Here is a 22,492-nt window from a genome sequence, read left to right on the forward strand (position 1 = left end):
GGAGAGAAAGCTCAGTACTTAAATGCACTTGCTCATGACAGAAGACCAGAGTTTGGGTCCCAGCGTTCACATGATGATGGATCACGACCAAATGTTAGCTCCTGTTACAGGGACCTGATGCCCCCCTTTCTGACCTCCAAAGTCAGCAAGCAGATATCCATATATACATACAGGCAAAAAGAAATGTTCTTTAAAACCAGCAAAAATGAAAATGAATTTAAATAAAGCAGTTACAAACTCTAATGCCTTCAACAGCCAAACAGGTAAGGCAAATCTCACATCTCTCCAAAAGTCTGAAGAATTTTAAGAGCCAGAAGTAGTGGATCACTTCAAGTAAACTTTTCCAGATACAAATAGATCCATACCAAATGTGATATTATGCATAAGACCCAAATAAGCTAAACCACATAAAATCCCAGACTAGAGGAGGGGATGTAGGTTAAAGACCTATCTGTAACTGAGGAGCTACTAGCATTTGACTGTTGCTAAGAGAGGAAAATTCATCTTTAATAGCACCAACACCTGGTGTATTTACAACTACTCACACAAGTAGTGGTCAGCACAAACTGTACTTTCTACAGAGAGAGAACAATAAAGTTGGGTCAGTTTGAGGTCAGAGAGATTTCTGGAGGAGTTGAGGAAGGGAAATGAATAGGATCAAAATATACTGTATGAAATTCTCAAAGAATTAATATAAAAGCATACTAATAATTCAAAAAATTACTTCAACACATACCTATTTTTGTTAGTTTTAAATTTTCATTTCTGGTGTATTTTAATTAAAACAGAATAGTACATGTATTTAAAGTTTGAGACAGGAAAATGAAATATACACAAATAAAAAATCAAAAAAGATCATATACTATTCTGTTTGCATGTGTCTAGCATGCACAAAGAGCTGGGCTAGTGATAGGGCATAAAATGGTTGTACAGGCACTGTCCCTGTCCTCAAATCAGTCTAGCAGATTAAGCCATACAACAGGACATAATCCACATTTTTGAAGGTTTGCTTTTAGTGGCTCCTGTAGCAGAATTTTCCCCCAATTAATTTAAATATTAATACAGTAAGAAGCCTGTGATTAGACAGAAAAAAGAAAGGCAGAGCTAAAAGTTCCAGAGACAGGACAGGAAGAGAGGAGGACAGAGAAGATGGATGGAGAAGAGGATGAACCTTATCCACGTGGCGTTATATAGCTGCAGGAAGCTATGAATATCATAATAGAATAATTGGGATAACTTGTCTAATCTAGGTGGGTAGCTTGTATTATTAGCAACTGGCTCTGAACTTATTTTGTGAGCAATGTGAACTGATAATTTATTGATATATAAAATTGACTGATAATTATAAGTTTTGATTTACTGGGTTAAGGGGATTTGTGACAGCTAGCCATAGGGGAATGGATGGCTGGGATGCTACAAGCAGCTCTGAGGCAGGTAACCAGAGTTGGGAAGACCACCGCCTAGACCTCAGGGGTAGATAGTAGCCTGCAGTATTGTGGGATGGTACCTTTTAAAGTTTTTCCAGCTACAGACTCCAAATATTAAATGGAAAATTTTGAAAATAATCCAAAGGGATTCTCTTTTCTCTTCTCTCTTCTCTCTCTCTCTTTCAGATTTATTTATTATTATATCTAAGTACACTGTGGCTGTCTTCAAACACTCCAGAAGAGGGTGTCAGATCTCATTACAGATGGTTGTGAGCCACCTTGTGGTTGCTGGGAATTGAACTCAGGACCTCTGGAAGAGCCATCGGTGCTTTTAACCACTGAGCCATCTCTCCAGCCCAACTGAAATTCTCTTATTCAAGTAACTTTCATACTAATTATTAGCTCCACATTTCAGTAAGTGACAAGATACTGTGAGTGCTGCCAAAGAACAGTTCTGAGTACAAAGAGAGCACACTTTTAACCTACAGGGCAAAACCCATCAGAACACTAGTAACAACTGTTCCATATTCCTTGAGACAGAATCCTAACTCACTCTGTGGCTGAAAATGACCTTAAAATCCTGATCCTCTTGACTCTGCCTTCCAAGTGCAGAGATCATACGTGGGTCACCACTAGTTCCACCCCAGCTTTGGACAAAAAATTTCAAAATGTTTCATCAGAACAAGGACAATTTTTAAAACCTTTCAAAATAAAGGATATGACAATCCCAGAAAATAAGTGGTATGATCTTTTTTGGTAAGGAAAAACAACAACAAAACAAACAAAAAGCCCAACAACAATAAAAATTCCTCTGGGAGAAATATGTAAAACAGAACAGAGAAATGTCTAATGGTGCTTTAAGACTTGTGTTTGTGTGTAGTCTTAACATACTTTTAAGACTAGTTACATTCGTGTTAAAAAAAGTATTAGACTGATCTTGGCCAAAAGATAGGAACATTTGAAATCAGATTCTAGCAAGGGAAGATGTAGGCAACTTGAACAATTACGAACTTACTTGGAAATGCCAAGTTTGAGGTGCCTTCCAGATAATAACCAGACAATAAATGGTGCTATCATCCAAACAGATAGTGGCAGCCAAATCTCTGACAATAGGTATATTGTGTAAAGAAGCACAGAAAGCTTAAGGGTAAGTAGAAGAAAGATCAGAAAGTCCAAAGATCAGAAAGTCCAAAGATGCCTTGATTTACTAAAGAGGAGGAAGAGGAGGACGTGGAAAAGGAGCAACAGCTGAAGAAGGTCGGAGGCACACAGTGTTTTGTCAGTGACCAGGGACCAATATATTAAAAGAAAAGTGCACCCAGCTGTGCCAAATGTAACAGGGAGGAAGATTAGCAGTGCACTCTGTATCCAGATGTATAACTTCTCCATGGTGATCCCAAAAAGTGAACTGGGATTTGTTTAGAGTGATTATAAAAACAGAGAGAGCAAGTTTCAACATTTGTTAAACAGACATTTACCTGAAAAGAACCCTGGGAGAGCTGGGTAGTAGTAGTGTTTGGGAGGCAGAAGCAGGTGGATCTTTGTGTGAGGCAAACCTATCTACAAAGCAAGGTCTAGGACACCCTGGGTAATCACACTGAAAAATCCTATCTAGAGAAGCAAAACACCCAAACAAGCAAAACACCCAAAACAAAACCAACCCTGGAAGATTGTGGTCCATCAGAAAAATCTAGATGAATTTTATCCCAAGCATGCATGGCTTGAACATGTCAAACATTTATGGGATCAATAAAAACAAAACATTAGAACTCCCAAATGTTTAAGGGTACAGACCAGGGAGTAGCAGATATGATCCCTAACACAGGTTAAAAAAACTGGCATATGACAGAAGATGTCTTCTGGCATTAATACAGGTGTGAAAGAAAAAGAAAAAGGAAAAGGAAAAAGAAAAAGAAAAAGAAAGGGGGGAGGGAAAAACCCCCCACACAGGTCCAACCTGATTCTTCTTTCTGAGAGGGAGATAGTAAAATCTTTTTCATGAAGGAAGCCAGGGGACAGAGCTGAAGACTGATAAGCAATAATCAGGAGAGCACTCTAACAGAGAAAAGGAGTCAAAAAGCCAGGCAAGGTAGAGGGCTGTCAGAAGGTCTCTGACAGTAGACAAACTCTGACACTGACTCATCTAGCATGAGGCTTCCTTCAGTAGAGCATCTGAAATGGTAGGGCAAGTCACTGCATTTATCCAGTATTGTGCTACTGTATGGATTATCAAAGGCATTAAAGGATAACAAGAATCAATATTAGTTCATTAGTTCTGAGTTTATTATTAGGCCATGCCCTACAATAAATAGTTTGTCTAAACCCCAATAGTACCTTTTTCACTCAAGAAATGAGCAACATGTGGCATGAACTTACGGTTCGAAATAGTCATGTAAGAACTAGAGCCAATACACAAGCCTTGAGATTTCATTGCTTGTGAAAACGGAAATGAAACCATTTTTAAAATTGAGTAAACATAAATTTAAAAGTTTATTAAGAAACAATGGGTAATAAAACTCCAATTCCTGGTGGTTGTGTATTTGTGTTAGACAGGTGGTACTAAATTTAAAGACTCGCTACTATTAAAACTGCAGAGAGGACAAGAGTAGCCAGCTTCCTTCACACACCTGTTTTCATGTGCTATTTCATGTATCTTTAAATTATTAACACAACCCATAACCTGACAGAATGCAATGTTCAGAAAGTGGTTACTTTGGCCAACCTTTCATTTCATCCCTGAAAAATAAGGTGTCCTCTCCCTTTTTGCCACTAAGGGCCCTCATAAAATTAGAGGTAAAGGCTTTCCTGATTGATTTATTCAGCAGAACAAACAAACAAAATTCTACTTGCTGTTCTCATTGGAAATACTTTCCAAATTGCTTTATTCTATTAAGTGAAGTAAACTAGGACAAGCTTCTCTTGTCATACTGCACCTGAAGAACTGAAAATAAAACTGAAGAGAGCAAATTAAAGTGTTAAACTAAAATCATTATGTCCAATTCTCCAACATAAAGACTGCAACAAGGGCTGGAGAGATAGCTCTGTGGTCAAGAACACTGGCTCCTTTTCAGAAGATCCAGGTTCGATTCACAGCAGCCACACTGTTTACAACTCTAACCTCTGTTCCACAGGATTCAATGCTCTTTTCTGGCTTCCATGGGCACTGCATGCACATGGTGAACAGACACATGTAGGCAGAGTAAAGACAGACAGACATGCACATAAGCAGAGAAACAAATAACATGGATAACAAATCATTAGACTTACTAATTTTTAGTGTCACAATAAACTGAAGTAATTTATATTTATTCTGTAAGCTTACAAGTATTTTTAAATTGAGAATAAAAATCTCAGGCTGGGTGCATAGTTTTAACCTGGACCCTTAGGAGGCACAGTTAGGTGGATCTCTGAGTCTGAGCCATCCTGGTCTACAGAGTGAGTACAGCAAGGCTACAAAGAGAAATCCTGGAGAGAGAGGGATAGAGGGAGGAAGCGGGGAGGGAGAAAGGGGGTGGGGAGGGAGGATTTTCCCAAGCCTTTTTTCTTTCTTGACTGATTAAAAATGAAAAACAGCAACACCAATAAAGCACAACAAGACTAAAGCAAGAGACTGCAGTAATACAAAGTATTTACAAAAGAGATGGATAGCAGCTATGAAAACTGTGAGAACTTTCTACTATATGACATATTTGTCATTGAAAGTATTTATAGTTAGGTTTTATAAACTTAGAAGATTTGGCTTCCAACTCATATTGCCATTGTATTGTAAACTACCTTTACCTCAGAAAGAATTAGTAAGAAAGGCTTTTAAATACTTTTTATTTTGAAGCACAGTGCTAAATATTAGAAAAGATAGTTTTCTTCTCCTTTTCATAGGCATGCGCAAGCCTGGTAATGCAGGTGCATATGCCCGAGGTGGTCCAATTCTTTCTCCGAATTCTTTTGGGGGCAATGTCTCTCAATCAAACCCAGAATTTGCCAATATGGATATTTAACTCCTTAGACTTTTTCGGGGACCCCTAACTCCACCTTTCAAAGCTGGAAATACAGATGCACTACCACACCCACTTAGCACTGGTATGGGTCCTGGGGATCGAAACCCCAGCCCTCTTGCTTGCTTGCAAGTGTTTTACCACTGAGATATCACACCTCCCCAGCTCAACAAAACAAATTTTTAACTCATGCATTTTCAGCATTTTAAACATGCATGAATAAGACTTTATTGACACAGGTCAAGGGAGGCCTTTACAAATAAAGTATTTTTACTTAAAAATAAAAAACCGGGAGTGTGTGAGTGTGTGTGAGTGTGTGTGTGAATGGGGACTTTTGGGATAACATTTGAAATGTAAATGAAGATAATACCTAATAAAAAATATATTCAAAAAAAAGCAAAACCCAAGACCTGGAGAGTTGCTCACTGGTAAAGAGTACTTGCTGCTCTTGCAGAGGACCTGAGTTTCAGGTAAATCACAACTACCTGGAACTCCAGTTCCTGAGAATAGATACAATGTCCTCTGACCTCTATGGGCATTTCTATCACATGGCACACATATAAGCATATAGGTAAAACACTTCTATATAAAATAGTCCTGTAAAAAAAAACAAACAAAACAAAACCCCAAACTACCTCCAACTAAAACTGAACGAAAGTTATTGTTTCTAAATGTTGGACTTTTTAAAAGAAAGACAAATAAAATGCTACTTACCATATACATTAATATGTCTCTAATCATCACCATGGCTGTTTGATGATCATTCCAAGCTTGATTTAGTGTTTGAAGAAAGTTGTTATTCAAAGAATTTAGTACATCTTCTCGCACCTATTAATAGAATAGTTCATTAGTTTATTTATACACATAAACACTCATACAAATACATGCACATATATTTGTTCAATAAAGAAATCAAGTAGAATCCTTAGCTTTAAATATCAAATCATTGTTATGGGCTAGGCAGAAGTTTAATCTATACCTTACACAGAGCAGACTACCAAATGTGCTCATCTAGTTCAGATTTCTCTCCTGAAATCCCCAATTAAAAGCAACCTCCGGGGCAATACCCAGTGGCTTAACATAAAATAAAATCCTAAATCCTTACAACAAAAAGGATTTATTCTTAGTCCAAGACTATCATGGTCAAGAAATTTCCTAGTACTCTTGCTCAGATACGAAACTCAAGATCAGTGATACGGAAATAGCCTGAGTGCTGCCAATGCCACTGATGAGCTCCATAACTCTGGAAAAGCTATTCTACCTATGGACCTTGGTTTCTTGACATATAAAATAGTATCCTTAAGGACTGAAATGAGAACAATATACTAAGCTCTCCAAGGACAAAAAAAAATGTAAACCTCTAGCAACAACCATGCTTGGCCACTGTCACTCAAATCACATGGCCTTCCTTCACTTTCTTCTAATCAAATTTCACCCCCAGTCTTTCCTAGCCTCTCCCTCCCTCCCTCTCCCACCTATACTACTACATTATAATCTCTCTACAGATACTGTGTTTCTACTCTCTCTATACACTCTTTATATATACATTCTATTTCTATCTCTCTACTTCTTTATCCTCTATTTCACCTTTCTTCCAACTACTCACTGCTACCTGTCCACATTACCTATCTATTTATTGCTTCTTCCACTAAAATCTAAATGCCTCCGTGGTGGCAGAATGCCTCTCTTTTTAGCATTCTTCCTCTACAAATAATACATACAGGGCTTGGTATATAGAAGATCATGTCACTTTAACAAGCTAAGCACTCGGGAGGCAGAGGCAGGCAGATTTCTGAGTTCAAGGCCAGCCTGGTCTACAAAGTGAGTTCCAGGACTGCCAGGGCTATACAGAGAAACCCTGTCTCAAGGGGAAAAAAAAAATTCATGAAGTTCCCTCATATCTGAAATGTCTTCTTAGTCTAATCATAAATTTTCCCTTTCCTAATCTCAAGCTTGCTATCACCTTTTCTAGCTAACGTTGCCCACTGTGCTATCAGCTCAATGAAAAGATTTGCTCAGAAGACAGATTTCTTCTATGCTTATAACTTTAGAATGAAGAAGTAACATAGTTGTATCCCAAGTTTGTATAATTCTTTGAAATTACACTGTTGGACCTTCATATCTATGAGTCCCACATTCACAGATTCAAGTAACAATGAATCAAAAATATTTGGAAGAAAATGCCTGTGTTCTACTGAAACTGTACACACCTCTCATCCTTGTCATTATTCCCCAAACAACACAGCATAAAAGCCTTTTGGAACATCTGCACTGTATTCATTATATGTAACTTAGAAATGAGTTCAAGTATAGAGGAAAAATGGGTTAGATGGTATGTGCACGCAGATTTCACAACCAGGGAGCCAACCAACTACACAGTTTGGTTGCTATGTGGATGAGGATGCTGCCAGCCTCTACAAATATTTAATTCCAATGTCTTCCACGGACCAACACAACTCTCAAGTCTAGCCTAAACAGGTTTGAAACACCAAACATGTTAAACCTTGTCAGGTTACGCAGGATCTCAAGCTATGGTGCATTTTTGAAACCCATGAATTAATGAATTCAGATATACATATCTATAAATCTGAGTTGTAAGCACATGTAAATAAAATGCTATTCCACAGTAGATCAATTAAGTGGATAGAAGCAAAGATTAAACATACTGAATGCCCTCAACATACAACAGACTAAGTTAAAACCAGGAAAATTATGTCTAATTTATTTTTTACTTTTGAAGAAATGCTGCAACATATATTTATTTAGTGAGTCTGTGCGCATGCATGGATGTGTGTATGGGAATGTGAGTGACACTTTGTCCATGTGGAGGTCACAAAATAACCTGTTAAAAGTTTGTTCTCTATATCCCATTAAGTCCTGGGGATTTAACTTAGATCATCAGACTTGACAGGAAGTGCTATACTATTTTTTTCCGTAAATGCTAGAGAAAGGTAGCTATGAGATTTTAATAATGGGACCATACATATACCTACCCAATGTACAGTATGAAAACTACTACTAGCCTATCTCATAAACCCAGAAATTGGCCTATTTTTAGTTTAGTTTTTTCTTTAAGATTGAGCACCTTATTTAAAGTATTGCCCTTAGATTTGCTCCATGAGTACACTGTTATCAGAAAAGGACAAAAATGTTAGTTGATAGAGCTATGATAATGAAATACTTTCACATAACAGGGACAAATTTGTTAAATTATGTATTGATGAGTAAATATATAATCTATGAGTCTATATTAAGTCTAGATAGAGCTTGTTAAGATGCAATACTGAACACACACATGTACATACACAAAAGAGCAACATCTTGAAACAGTCTTCAAACTTCTTATAACGCACAGGTCCACTAAAGACCCAAGCACTGAGAGGAAAGAGATGATCCTGAGTTCCAAAGATAGCTTTAGATTACATAGCAAGACCCCTACCACTACCAAACCAAAACTCTTTGACAATCTACATATGAAAATCATGTATTCCAAATACTAAAACATCTAGCCAACTATATTGAGTTTAATATAAACTCTATTGGAAACACATTTCCTTGCTACTTTTCTTTCTCTTATTTTTGTTTATTTGAGACCGAATTTCTTTGTATAGCTCTGGCTTTCCTGGAACTAGCTTTGCAGGCCAGCCTGACCTGCTTCTGCCTCCTGAGTGCTGGGGTTAAAGGCATGATCCACCATCTAACTGGGTATACATTAAAAATCAGAAAATTATTCATAAATGTACCTGACATATTTGTTCAATGAATGAAAAACTGACCAATCTAATAAGAAGTTAGTATTATGAGATGTTCTCTAAAAGGTATTGACTTATACACTTAAAAATATATCAGCAAATATTTCATGTAATATGATGTTTACAATTTTTATCAGTGTAGTCGTTTGATTGAGATGTCCCCCATAATTCTTAGACATTAGAATACTTAGTCACTTATTAATGGCTGTAAGATTAGGAAGTGTATCCCTGCTGGAGCGAGAGTATGCTGCTGGAACCCACTTTGAGGATTCAAAAGCCATGTGCTGTTTTTAGTGAGCTCTACCAAAACTTCCTGTTTGGGGTGTGAAATATGAGCTTCCAGTTATTCTGGCCTCCGTGATTGCTGTATGTCTGTTGCCATGCTGCCCCATCATTATCAATCCTAAACCCCTGAAACTGTAAGCCCCAAATAAACTCTTTCTTCCCTTTATATGTTGCTTCAGTCATGGTATTTTATTACAGTAACAGAAAAGTAACAATGACAACCAGCCTCTGGGCAAAATTAAAAAGATAACAACCAGCACAGGCAACAAATAATTACACTATTTGCATCATTTTTCAAAGAATGAGACTGACAATCAGTTACAGTGAGCTTTTACTAGGCAGAAAATATCTGACTAAAAGCTGTTTTATGACTGTTTTATTGGTTAAAGACCTGCTGGGACCTGCAGGAGCAGCAAGTGTTCTTAACTCCTGACCTTTCTCCCCAGCCCCATGATTATTCTTTTTTTAACAATTGGGCACATATACAAAACCTAACAAAAAATGACGTATCTTAGAAACAGCTGTTATTCTCTTTATATTTATTCCAGACTATACTGTAAGAAAATCCTTTAACAATTTTTTACAGAATTTTCCTACCCTTAATAAGTGAAGATATTTATTCAAACACAATTCAAAGTAAAAATAAGATAAAATTAAATTCAACTTTAATAAAAATCCACACCCTTTTAAAGGAAAGTAAGTTGACATACAAACTAAAATGTACATTAAGTTAGTGACTTGTTTTCAAAATTAACACAAAAATTGGGACTAGCAGAACAACAAGCACCTGTGTAGTAAAACTATTGTTAATCTATTAATATCATCATTACTTTTTTTCCACCAGCAAGGCAAGTGATCAGAACCTGCTGTAGAGGCAAGTACTAGAATAAAGGGGCTACTATACACCAAATACTGAAAGAAAACTTACATTAAATTCATCCAGGTGAAGAGTTGACATTTGAAGAGCAACACAAGAAGAAACACGAAGAAGTAACCACGGCAGAAGTTAAGAGTAAGATGGGACCAACTGTGATGAGAAGGAAAACAAGCAGTGGAGAACTAATGGCTGGGTGTGGTACTTGGCCTTGCAAAAGAATTCTTATTCTCACAATACAGTGGATCAGTCTACAGAAAATTAAAACCACTTAAAATCTTTTGAAAAATTATAATCAAGTGAATGAGAAGACCAGCACTGGCTACGAAGACCTATCTATAAAAGACTATAATTGAAAGCTTATACAAGGGACTTTTAAAATTTAACAAAAACTATATAACCCTATTTTTAAAATGGGCAACAAAAGGTACTTAACTAAAGATAATCTGACAGCAAATAACTGATTGAAAAAATATTCAACACCATGCCACAAGGGATAATATGGCAGTGATCATACATGCCTATTTGATGGCTAAACACAGTCAAAACCTAACGTTGGTAAACACATGTAACAGGAAGCCTCTTATTCACTGTTGACAGGAATGCAAGTAAGCAGTTTTCATTGAAAGCAAACTAACAAAAGTCTTGTTCCCTTCAATACAAAAATCAACAGACCGTGGCATACATGTAAACAGTGAAATTACTACTAAGCACTAAAAGGAAATATGGAACCAGGATGTGAAGAAGAAACTTAAATGCATCAGTCAAGCAAACTATATTGAGTACAATTACATGATATTCTAGGAAAGGCAAAACTAGGAAATCAGTAAAATACTGGGTTGTCAGTGCAGAATGATGGGAGGGGGGGCCTGCTGGTCAAAGAATTCAGCAGACTGAAATAGTTACATACATCCCCAAATTTATACCTTTAAATCCACAGCTTCAGCTCTCACTAAGGCTTATGTTAGCTATGGGCTCTGCATGGTAATGAAGCATCTGTATTGGTTAACAAAAAATATGTAGCACTCTATAAAAGAATGTTGGTTGAGGCAGATGCAGTGAGACCCAGTACATGAGAAATTGCTGTACCTTCCATTCAATTTTGCTAAAAATCTAAAATTTCTCTGGAAAACAAATGATATTTAAACAAATTCTGGAGCCCTCCCAAATCCAAAGGCAGACAGTACACAAAAGTAAAGTGCTACCTAGGCAACTTTGGTCCAGGTGCAGAAGACCACCACCGGCTTAAAGAAGTAGGCCAGCCTTGCTAGCTTTTGAACTACTTCAACACCACTGTTATACTGATGTAACAGTATTTACACAATTCTGGCTCCTGCTAATAACATAGGTTGTATTTGCAAAGCATCATGGAGAAGGTTTATATTATAATAAAAATATATCACGTTAGATAAATTTTAACTGTCACCCTAACTTATAAACCATGGATTTTAAAAATAAATAAATAAACCAGACTGCACCAGAAAAGTTCTGTTCTACAGATGCTGTTAAAATGAGAAAAGTAAAGCCAGAGTCTATGAGGAAAAGAACTAAATACATAAATCATACAACTCAATAAAGAAGTCAAAGGGCTCTTTAAAGTCTTGAACAGACACTTCATAAAAGAGGAAAAGCAGAAGGCAATTTTTCAAGAAGAAACTATTAACCATGGTAGAATTCTAAAGTAATCTGACAGTATCAAGTGCTGACAAAGATAAGGACCAAATGAAAGCAAATTAGTACAGCCATATATAGAGCTAGACATTTTTATGAAGTTACATACATACACACTTAACATATGCCCTAGCATATCTCACTTCTAAATATTTATCCCAGAGGAATTAAAATTTATCCACACAAAGCTTGCACACATATTTATAAGCGTTATACACAATCTCAAAAACTGTATACAAGAATCATCTTTCACTAAATACAGGTAACTGGATGAACAAATGGTAATACTCTGAGACAACAGTATGAGTTCATCATTAACAAAAGGAACCAACTGAATTGGTAGAAATAATTACGCTCATTAGAAGCTGGTCGTAAACTGTGGTGCCAGTTACAAAACATCCTTCCAAATATAAGATTATAGAGAAACGAGAACTGGTCGGTGGTTACAGAGCTGAGAAGACAAGGAGGACACAGCTATAAAGGGAGTAGTCAGAGTTCTGTGGGGGTAAAGGAACTGTTCCACAGTGAAGAAGGTAGTGGCAGCTGCATCAATCTATATACATGCTAAAACTCATAAAGAACTATACATGAAAATAAAAGCCAATTTGTATATATTCATTAAAAAATTGGTTGGACCTTGTCAAAAACTACAGTTAAACAAGCATTGACAACTTAAATGTCAAAAAAATGCTGGAATTATTACATATTAAACTAATAGTGTAACAAACTAGGTTTGCATACTGTTCATTTCTGTGAATACAGTTTTTTTTTACATTTTTAAAAATTTCAACTTGAGCTAAGATTAAAGTAGAATTATTGAATCAAAAGGAAATCTTTTATTTTTCAAGGTGTAATACATATACTCTTAAGTCAATGAAGCTCCTGGCACTCAGAAGAATAGGAGCTGACAGGACAGGGACAGAATACCCAAGTCTTTTCTTGAATCTCTATATCCAAGAGTTCCTGTAGATGGACAAGGCGGCTATATTAGGCCACAAGAAGATTATCTGCCAGAATATTCCACTCTCCAATACACAAATTTAGCCGTTAATAAAACTGTCACCTTTTAAAATTTAATGGCCAAGGTTAAAAACCCCAAAGAACAAATTTTAATCAAATGCCTAGGTAAAACAGAAATCACCTAAACAAGATAAGTATAAAATTCTAATGTTTACCAAAACTGTAACAAAGCCATAGAATTAGTAACAAAGTAGTAGTAAAAATTGAGGACTCCCTTTAATACTCAAAATACAAAGCAATATTTGGTCCAAAAATTAGACAAATCTCTTTATTTCATTCACTGGAAAACATAAACATGTCATTAAAATGGGGTGTGAATTATGTGGAATACATACTAATTGTGCCAACATTAAGAAGTACCACAAAGGCATACCTCTGGGCATATTGTCCTAGAAATCTGTGGTATTTTATTCTTTACACTAAGAAGCCAAAATAACCAAAACCATCATTTCTGTAAGGGGTCCCATTTCACATCTGTGATTTCCTATCATGCCTGAAGTGCCTTACTAATTAGATACGATTTTTATTATTTGTGTTTAAAGGCGATTTTCTAGGATTATGAAATAGGTTACAAGATGTCTGCTAAATTTAACTCTATGACTCTAACATTTACATGACCTACAAAAAATCCATCTGTTTCTACTTATAAACGTGACTCCTGTATTAACTGTATGTGCTTAGTAGGGTCCTTGCTAACTTTACACATTTTTCAAAGGAATACTATTAAACAACATAGTTATATTTCATATTCATACATTATGAATAGTGTCAGCACTTAATACTTCCCTTCCCTCTAAAACAGAAATAGTAGCATTAGTTAATTCACAATGCTAAAACTCCCAATTCTATCTTTAACATGAATTTGGTGAATAGATGTTGCCATTATCCACTTACATTCTTTAGAGTCTGTATCTCAAACCAAACATCCAGGCTAAGAAAATAAAGTTTATATTGTATAGCTTTTTCAACTTTCCAAAAATCCATAAATGAGCTTTCTGAATGTCTGTCATTATTAGCTAGGTTGACCATATCATTCTAATTACTTTTCATTAACTGTTAAGAATAAAGGTAGGGATTAAAAATACCATCTCAAAACACTACTATATTCAAGAAATTTTTCTTCTGATTATGAACCCATTTTTCTAGAAGTAATTTACTAATATATAGTTGTTAATATAGCTTTAAGAGTTCACAAAGGGGCTGGAGAGATGGCTCAGTGGTTAAGAGCACTGACTGCTCTTTCGAAGGTCCTGAGTTCAAATCCCAGCAACCACATGGTGGTTCACAACCATCTGTAGTGAGATCTGATGCCCTCTTCTGGAGTGTCTGAAGACAGCTACAGTGAACTTACATATAATAAATAAATAAATAAATCTTTAAAAAGAAAAAAGAGTTTACAAAGATCACACAAACTCTGAATCAAATATTCCACCACCAGTCTTTCTTTTAATCCTAAAAGCTTACAAAGAAATGAAGCCATAATATCAGATAACAACTACCATTCAAAAGAATATACAAAAACCCTTTCTTGTACTGACAGACTTATAGCTATCAGGCAAAGCAAGGTGCTATAGCAACATACATGCTATAGTATGATATAAGATGCCTTAAATCACTTTCATATATTAAAGATATATATACATTAGGGCAAGTGAAAGGCATGTATAACTTGGTACTTCTTTATAAGTATTCTTTTTGAGAAATAAGTATTTATTTTGTGTGCATGGAAGGTCAGAGAACAACTTGCCAGAACCAGATCTCCTTTCATCAGGTGGATCTCAGGGACTGGATTCAGGTTGTCAGGCTTGGCAGTAAGTGCCTTTCCTGGAAAAGCCTTCTTGTCCAGCCTAAGAAGCATTAATTTTCCAAATTTTGTATGCACACGTTTTTTTTTTTGTTTTTTGTTTGTTTTTGCCTGCATATATGTGTTTGTATCACAGTGCATGCAGAAGCTGAAACAGAGTGTCAGATACTCTGGGACTCAAGTTGCTGTAGTGAGCCACCATATGGGTGCTGGGAATCAAATGAGGTCCCTTAGAAGATCAACAAGTCCGCCTATATACTTGAAGATCTAGCAAGAGCAATATGACAACTAAAGAAGATCAACAGGAATACAAATTGGAAAGAGGCCAATGTATTGCTATCCACAGATGATATGATAGTATACATAAGTGACTCCCCCCCCCAATTCTACTAGAGAACCCCTACAACTGATAAACACTTTCAGCAAAGTGGCTGGGTACAAATTAAAAAAATATCAGCAGCCCTCTATACAAGTGATAAATGAGCCAAGAAAGAAATTAGTCCTTCACAATAGTCACAAATATAAAATATTTTGGTATAACTATAACCAAGCAAGTTAAAGATAAGAATTTCAAGTCTGAAGAAAGAAATTAAGGAAGTTATCAGGAGATGGAAAGATCCCCCACACTCACAGAGATAGGTATGGAATCAACATAGTAAAATGGACATAGTACCAAAAGCAATCTACATTCCCATAAAAACTCCAGCAATACAGATCTGAAAGAGCAATTCTCAACTTCACATGGAAAACCAAAAACCTATGACTGCTAAAATAATCTTGTACAATAAAAGAACTTCTGGATGTATCACTATTCCTAATTTCAAACTGTACTAAGAGCAATAGTAATAAAAACCACATGGTACTGGCATAAAAACAGACAGGTTGATTGATGGAATCGAGTTCAAAGACACAGAAATAAAGCCACACATCTACAGACACTTGATTTTTGACAAAGAAGTTAAAACCATACAATGAAAAAAAGAAAGCATCTTCTGTATCCATTCCTCTGTTGAGGGACATCTGGGTTCTTTTCAGCTTCTGGCTATTATAAATAAGGCTGCTGTGAACATAGTGGAGAGCATCTTCAACAAAAGGTGTTAACTGGATGTCTACATGTAGAAGAATCCAAATAGATCCATATTGATCACCCTGTACAAAACTCAAGCCCAAGTAGATCAAAGACCTCAACATAAAACGGGAAAGTGGAGAATAGCCTTTAATGCATTGGTACAGAAGATAACTTCCTGAATAGAACACCCATAGGTCAGGTACTAAGATCAATAATAAATGAGACCACATAAAACTGAAGGCAAAGGACACCATCAATAGAACAAAATAGCAACCTACAGAATGGGGAAAAAATCTTCACCAATCCGTCAGAGGAATCTATAATGGTCTTTAATATCCAAAGACCTTAGTCATCAGAGAAATAAAAGTAAACAAAAAAAGGCTCTGAGATTCCATCTTACACCTCTCTGAATGGAAACGATCAAAAGATCTAGTGACAGTCAACGATGGCCAGGATATGGAGCAAGGGGAACACTCCTCCACTGTTGATGGTAGTGCAACTTTGTACAATCACTTTGGAAATCAATTTGGCGCTTTCTCAGCAAATTGGTCACAATTCTAACCCAAGACCCAGCTACATCACTCCTGGGCATATTCTCATAAGTTACTCCACCATAGCACAAAGACACTCACTCAACTATGTCCATAGCAGCTTTATTCATAATAGCCAAAAAGTGGGAACAACCAAGATGTCTCTCAACTGAAGAGTGGATAAAGAAAAACTGGTACATTTATTTACACAATGATATACTACTTGGTTATTTAAAAACGAGGACATCATGAAATTTGCAGGCAAATGGATCCTGCAAAGAAGGACTCACTTATAGAGGATATTAGCCAGAAAGTACATGATAATTATGCTATAATCTTTAGACCCAAAGAAGTAACAGAAAGGGCCCAAGGAAGGATGATTGAATCTCACTCCACTTTTCTTCCACCTCCTCCTCTGAGTCCCCTCTCCCATTTTCTCCTTCTCTCTCCCAATCTTCCGCTCCAGCTCCCTTTATCTGCCCAATCATCAGCTCTCCTTTATTTTACAAATTAAGGTGGGAAGAAGGTTTACAGGAAATCACCTGAATGTTGACTCAATTCCTTGTTCACAACCCCTCAAAGGAGAACAGAATTAACTTCAAATATAATTAGCCCCAGGGGAATCCACAACAAGCATTAAGCATTTTACACTGTCAGGTCCATTTGCAGCCACCTTCTTTAAAATTTTAAATATGTCTCCTTCCAGGAATACTTAAGATCCAAAGCACTTAAAGTATTTCTCAAAGTCTAAACACACGTGCCAACCTATTTGCTACAGATGCCTCTGAAAACCTTTTCTACTCCAGCCACCTACACATTGAGCAAATGCATACCTGACTTCTTTCTTATGTAGTATTTACCTTGGAACTATTGTCTTTGTCATGATAAATCTTTACTGAAATTAGACTCTCTTTCTACATTGCTTTACATTTGCCTAAGAACAAGAGGAGGACTAAAAAAGTTAATATAAAAGTTAAGTCTTCTCAACTAGCTGCCCTACAAGCTTAAGTATCAACTTCCTTTCTACAACTAGCACCCTCCTCACATAAACATTCCCTAAATCATCTATGTATAGATACAACATTTAATACATTAATTCTGCTCACCTAAAATATGGGAGAAAAAGAAAATATCAAGACTCTCAGAAACTGGTTTACAGGTACAATTTCCTACCAAAGAGAGTAACTTAAAAAAAGAAAGAAAGGAAGCAAGTTATTTGTTCTACAAATAAGACTTTGCATTTGCAAATCAATTCAAAATAGAAAGTCATCTAAAATTTTAAACTCTAGCCTCTTCCTAGTTCCAATTTCGCCTTTGCTAAACTAGTAAAGTCAGAATTATAACCCACAGATCCAAGTATGTCAATCTAAAATTTGTAATGTACACAAAGCCCATGACAATAAAAAAAAAAAATCACAAAGCTAGTTTCTTTTTGGACTTAATGAAAAGGGTTTTACTTTACACACATTTATGCTTCAGATTGTGAGTAGTAAGCACCAGAAACTGTGTTTCCAAGTCTTAATGACCTAAATACGCCACCTAAATACGCCAACCGGGGTGGCTCACGCCCATCATCCTAAGTCAGGAGGCTTAAGATAGTCAGTCTACCTGGACTACACAGATTCTATCTCAAAACAAAGAAACAACCTGACATGACGGCGCGTGCGTTTAATCCCATCAGTGGGCAGAGGCAAAGGCAGAAATGGAGCAAGAAACAAGTGGGTAACCTGTGTTAAGGTTTAAGGCCAGTCTATTCTACACATTGAATTCTCTAAGCCAGCCAGGGTTATATACTCAAACGCTGTCTCAATAAATAAATGCATAAATATTAAAAGGGTAAAATTTTTAAAAGAAAATCACTGAAACAAGGCAAAGTAACAACAAAAATTTACCATACACTCCTTATTTTAAGATTAAGAAAGTATACATTCTAACCTCAGCTTCATTTTAGAAATCAATAAAGTCCAGAAAAGTCTAATAAGTTTTTCAACATCACTAGAAGCAAAATTAGCCTATTAACCTTGTAGGTTCAATTCTCATTTCTACTTTCCCCACTGTAGCTACATCTAAGTTACTTATTAAATAAATGCTCAGCAGAAGGCAGAATAATAATTTCCTTACTACAGGACAACCCTAGAAACTTGCCAGGTACATTTAGCATCCCAAATTGGGAGCGTCTAAGGAATAAGGAAATTCATCCTTGCAGTATCTACAACTGACAAGAAAAACGGTCACTATTTAAATTTAGAAAACCAAAGCTGCCTTTCAACATTTCTAAATTCCTTACACATCAACCATCAGGAGGTAACATTATACATGTAAGACCCCATGCATCTGAAAATCTCTGTGCTCTATAGCAATATACTGGAATATATTACTACCATCACTGGTATACATCATTATTATTTCTTCCTAGTCTTCAAGTCTCAAGCCCTCTTAATTCTCAAGCAACAGCACAAGTAGGATTTTAATACCCTATATAATAGCATGCCACCATCTTGTTTAGCCACTGTTGGCTTTCTAACATGCATATAGTTAAGAACCAAGACATCCTGCCACAACGTCAAGGTCTGGCATGATGGGTTTCTAACTCTCTCTTCAAGTTCATCTTGTCCTGTTCCCAGCACCTACCAATGCTTACACAAAATTTTCAGAGCAGATTTCCTAACAGTGAAGACTCTAGGAATTGGTAAAGGATGTCCTGGTTTTAAAATCAAGTTTCACTGGAATCCAACTAAGCATTCACTTACATATGGCATACTGCTGCTCTCTGTGCCTCAGGAGAAAAACTAAGGAGTGTGACAGAGACAGGTGCAGAAAAGCAAAAATACTATCTGGCTCTTTACAAAAAACATATATAGTAATTCTCTTGGTCTAGTAGTCTTCAACCATGCCTCAGGACTGCTCACCCATTTTAAACATCACCATTTCTTCAAATGTTCCTGATGGACCATGCAGTTACTCTCAGTATTTTTCCTCATGCTTTTAACTAAACATGCTTATTCCGTGGGTAGAAATAAAACACGTTCTGTTTATATATTCCTTACATCCAACTCAGAGTCTGGCAATTAAGAAATACCCAGTATGCTGAATTTACAAGGATACTTCTGAGGCACTCACAAACTAGTATGTAAAACTCCTTAAATACAGAAAACATCAGGAATACTTTTTAGCTGTACCGTCATTCCTTAGGAAAGGAGAGAATACAGCTGTGAGAAACTGATGTTTTCATGCTTACTAAAATACAGTATTTTTCTTCTGGGAAGACACAAAGACTAATATCCCATGTTCTGCTTTGTGTGAATTTCTTTGGGGCTCAGTTTCCTAGCAGGAAATATTCTAGAGATAGAATGCACAACCAGTGCTAGACTAGAGATAGTACTTGGATTATTTGTGCCTTTTTTTCTATTTTGGAAACATTTCTTAAATTAATAATTAACTACTTTAATAATTAAAATAGTAATTATAATTATGTCATTGTAATATAGTTAACAATCAAATTAATAATAGTAGTAGTTCTATGTCTTCTCTACAACATCTTTTCATCTACCTCCATTATCTGTACTCCTCTAACAAAAACATCAAAGTGCTCATTATTTTCATCACAAAAAATTCTAAGTACTAAAAACAACATTAAAAACAGCCTGATGACTCAATGTAAAAATTCAATTTCCTTTCAAGTCTTAAAAGATAGGTCCTGGTTAGACAATGACACTAATGTTTATCTATCCATCCCTTTACCTGCCTGCCTGCCTACCACCTCTTTACCTATCTACCTCTTTTCCTACCAATCTACTATTTATCTACCTTATTATGTTATTCAGATAGTTCAGGTAACTACAGACAAGAAAATGCAATGCAATACAATATAATAATATGGGTTCCATGCAGAATACACTCGTGGACATTATATCATACTTAGCATTGCCAAGATTTTTCTTCACTGAAGCAGTTGATACTTCCTACCTCCTGAGACAAGCATTTTGAGCTACTACTATATACTGACCTCTCCTATCCAATAACAGTTCTCCGTTGGTAGTGGCCCCTTCTATCTGTAGCTATTACTTTTTCTCCCCTAATAATAAAAATGAATATAAATAGAAAAACAAAACTAAAAGAAAGCAAAGATTCTAGCAGACATTCAAACCTAATTTATCTGAAACACAGAACAGATGTGAGGAGTCAGTACACTTTCTCATTAGAAAGGGCTTGTTAAATATGTAGAGAAAGAAAACATTTCAGATGGTAGGAATATACTATATATTGTGTATAAGAAAATCAGAATTTAGAGTACATATATTAAATTTTTAACTTTAAAATTTAGAATAATTAACTTAAACACACATCTCTCTGCAATGTGAAGACATAGCAGGGAAGAATCTATGTGCCAAGCAGACAAACAGCCCTCCCTAAAAAACAAATCTATGGATGTCTTAGTCTTGGACTATATAATATCTACAGATGTGAATGAAGAGTTGTTGTTCAAGCCATCTAGGCTGTTTGATATTTGTAATGGAAACCCAAGCTGAGACAACAGTTATGCACCTGCATTAAGCCTGCATTTCTCATGGCAGGATTATTCTTATGACTTATGATGAAGTATATAGTAATATATCAGAATCCAGAAATCATTTACTTATGCACTGACTTCACACTCTCACCGCTTTTCTTCTTACTTTTCCCATGAGCAAGTTTTCATCAACACATGCCTGTAGACTTTTTGAGTGTGTCCAAGTTACAAAGCATTGTTTAAAATAGCAATACTACAAATTACACCTTCTAACCAACTCCTACTAAAACCCTTCACTGATTCTTTAATATAATCTTCAAAATGATCATGTCAAGTATCTTCTCTCATTTTCAAAAAACATTATTTAATTCTGACATTCAACTAACCTGAAAGCCCCACCAACTCGGGCTGGGCCTAACACATAGTAAATGGAAAGAGGAAAAGAAGAAAAAGAAAAAAGTTATAATCATTAATATCATTATTCCCTAACAAATATGAGCCATTATTTTCTTAATTTATTTCTCCATCATTCTTGATCCCACATCTAAGAACTCAAGTATTCCAATCCACCACCCTTTGGTAGCTTTAAGCAAAATATTCTACTCTTCTTATCTTTCCTCTTTTTGTAAAAGTCTATCCTCTTAACTTAGTTTTCCTTATTTCTAACAACTACCTGTAAGTTTCTTCAACATTCATCCCTTTACTCTAGTCATTTCATCCTCTGAAACATAATGCTTACTCCTCAGTACATAATACCCAGTACCAAGTCTCCAGGTATAGTTCTGAGTTTTAAAGTCTATCTACAAACATGTACGAGTATTTGAAAATCTTATGGCTCACATGTAAAAGGTATTTTCCAATGATAAAAATTGTCAATATAACCTAATGCAAAACTTACCCTGCTGCAAGTTACTTTATAGACTGATGTTATAGTACTCCTACTAGATAAACCACAATTTTCCAAGCAAACGAATTTTGCCTGTCTCGTTTCTATTCACTTTTCTCATCTTTCCTTTTATTCAGATCTTTCAAGGTTTCTTCTGATTCTAATAAACACCATCTTGATTCTACATTTGAAACCTCATCCTCATAGCAGTAATCTCTAAATGTTTTTATATTGTCACACAATTGTACCTCTTAAGTCCTTCCACTTTTTAATTCAAATTCCTTAGTGATGCATTCAAATTTATTAAACTTTTCCTATGTTCTTTGCTATATAATTCTGTAATTATTATACTCCTCAGTCAGCATCCTCTTTTCCCCCTAAAAGTAACCAGTTGTTCTTTTAAAAACCATGTATGATCTGCTATACTAGACCTAGTGACTCCCAGTGCTAGGATGCAACCCTAATTCTTTATATAAAGACTTGGTCAAATTTCCTTTCTCATGCAATCTTACAGAGCTCAGGTTAATTTTTCTTTCACATAATCCCTAAGCTATATTTGCATAGGGCTTCACACTATTACTCAAAGTGTGTCATCTCTCACATCAAAGTAAAAACCACCCCACGAAGGAATTGTATACACTACCTCTGTGCACCTACTATATTTTTTTTTTT

The 22,492-nt window shown here is 35.9% G+C and overlaps 1 protein-coding gene across 4 annotated transcripts in view; it reads right to left on the reverse strand.

Moving 5' to 3' along the window:
* Cul3 (cullin 3) overlaps positions 1-22,492 on the reverse strand; it is a 73,356-nt gene that overhangs the window by 32,311 nt on the left and 18,553 nt on the right. For 3 of the 4 annotated variants that reach the window (XM_021158420.2, XM_029470478.1, XM_029470984.1), the window contains one exon: positions 6,134-6,247. In XM_021158420.2, coding sequence (XP_021014079.1) covers positions 6,134-6,247 — 114 coding nt within the window. Of the gene's footprint in view, positions 1-6,133; positions 6,248-10,384; positions 10,484-22,492 lie in introns of all 4 variants that reach the window. The other variant, XM_029470778.1, reaches the window with a different exon arrangement.

The sequence above is a fragment of the Mus caroli genome, chromosome 1 (assembly GCF_900094665.2).
Source record: "Mus caroli chromosome 1, CAROLI_EIJ_v1.1, whole genome shotgun sequence".
NCBI lineage: Eukaryota > Metazoa > Chordata > Mammalia > Rodentia > Muridae > Mus > Mus caroli.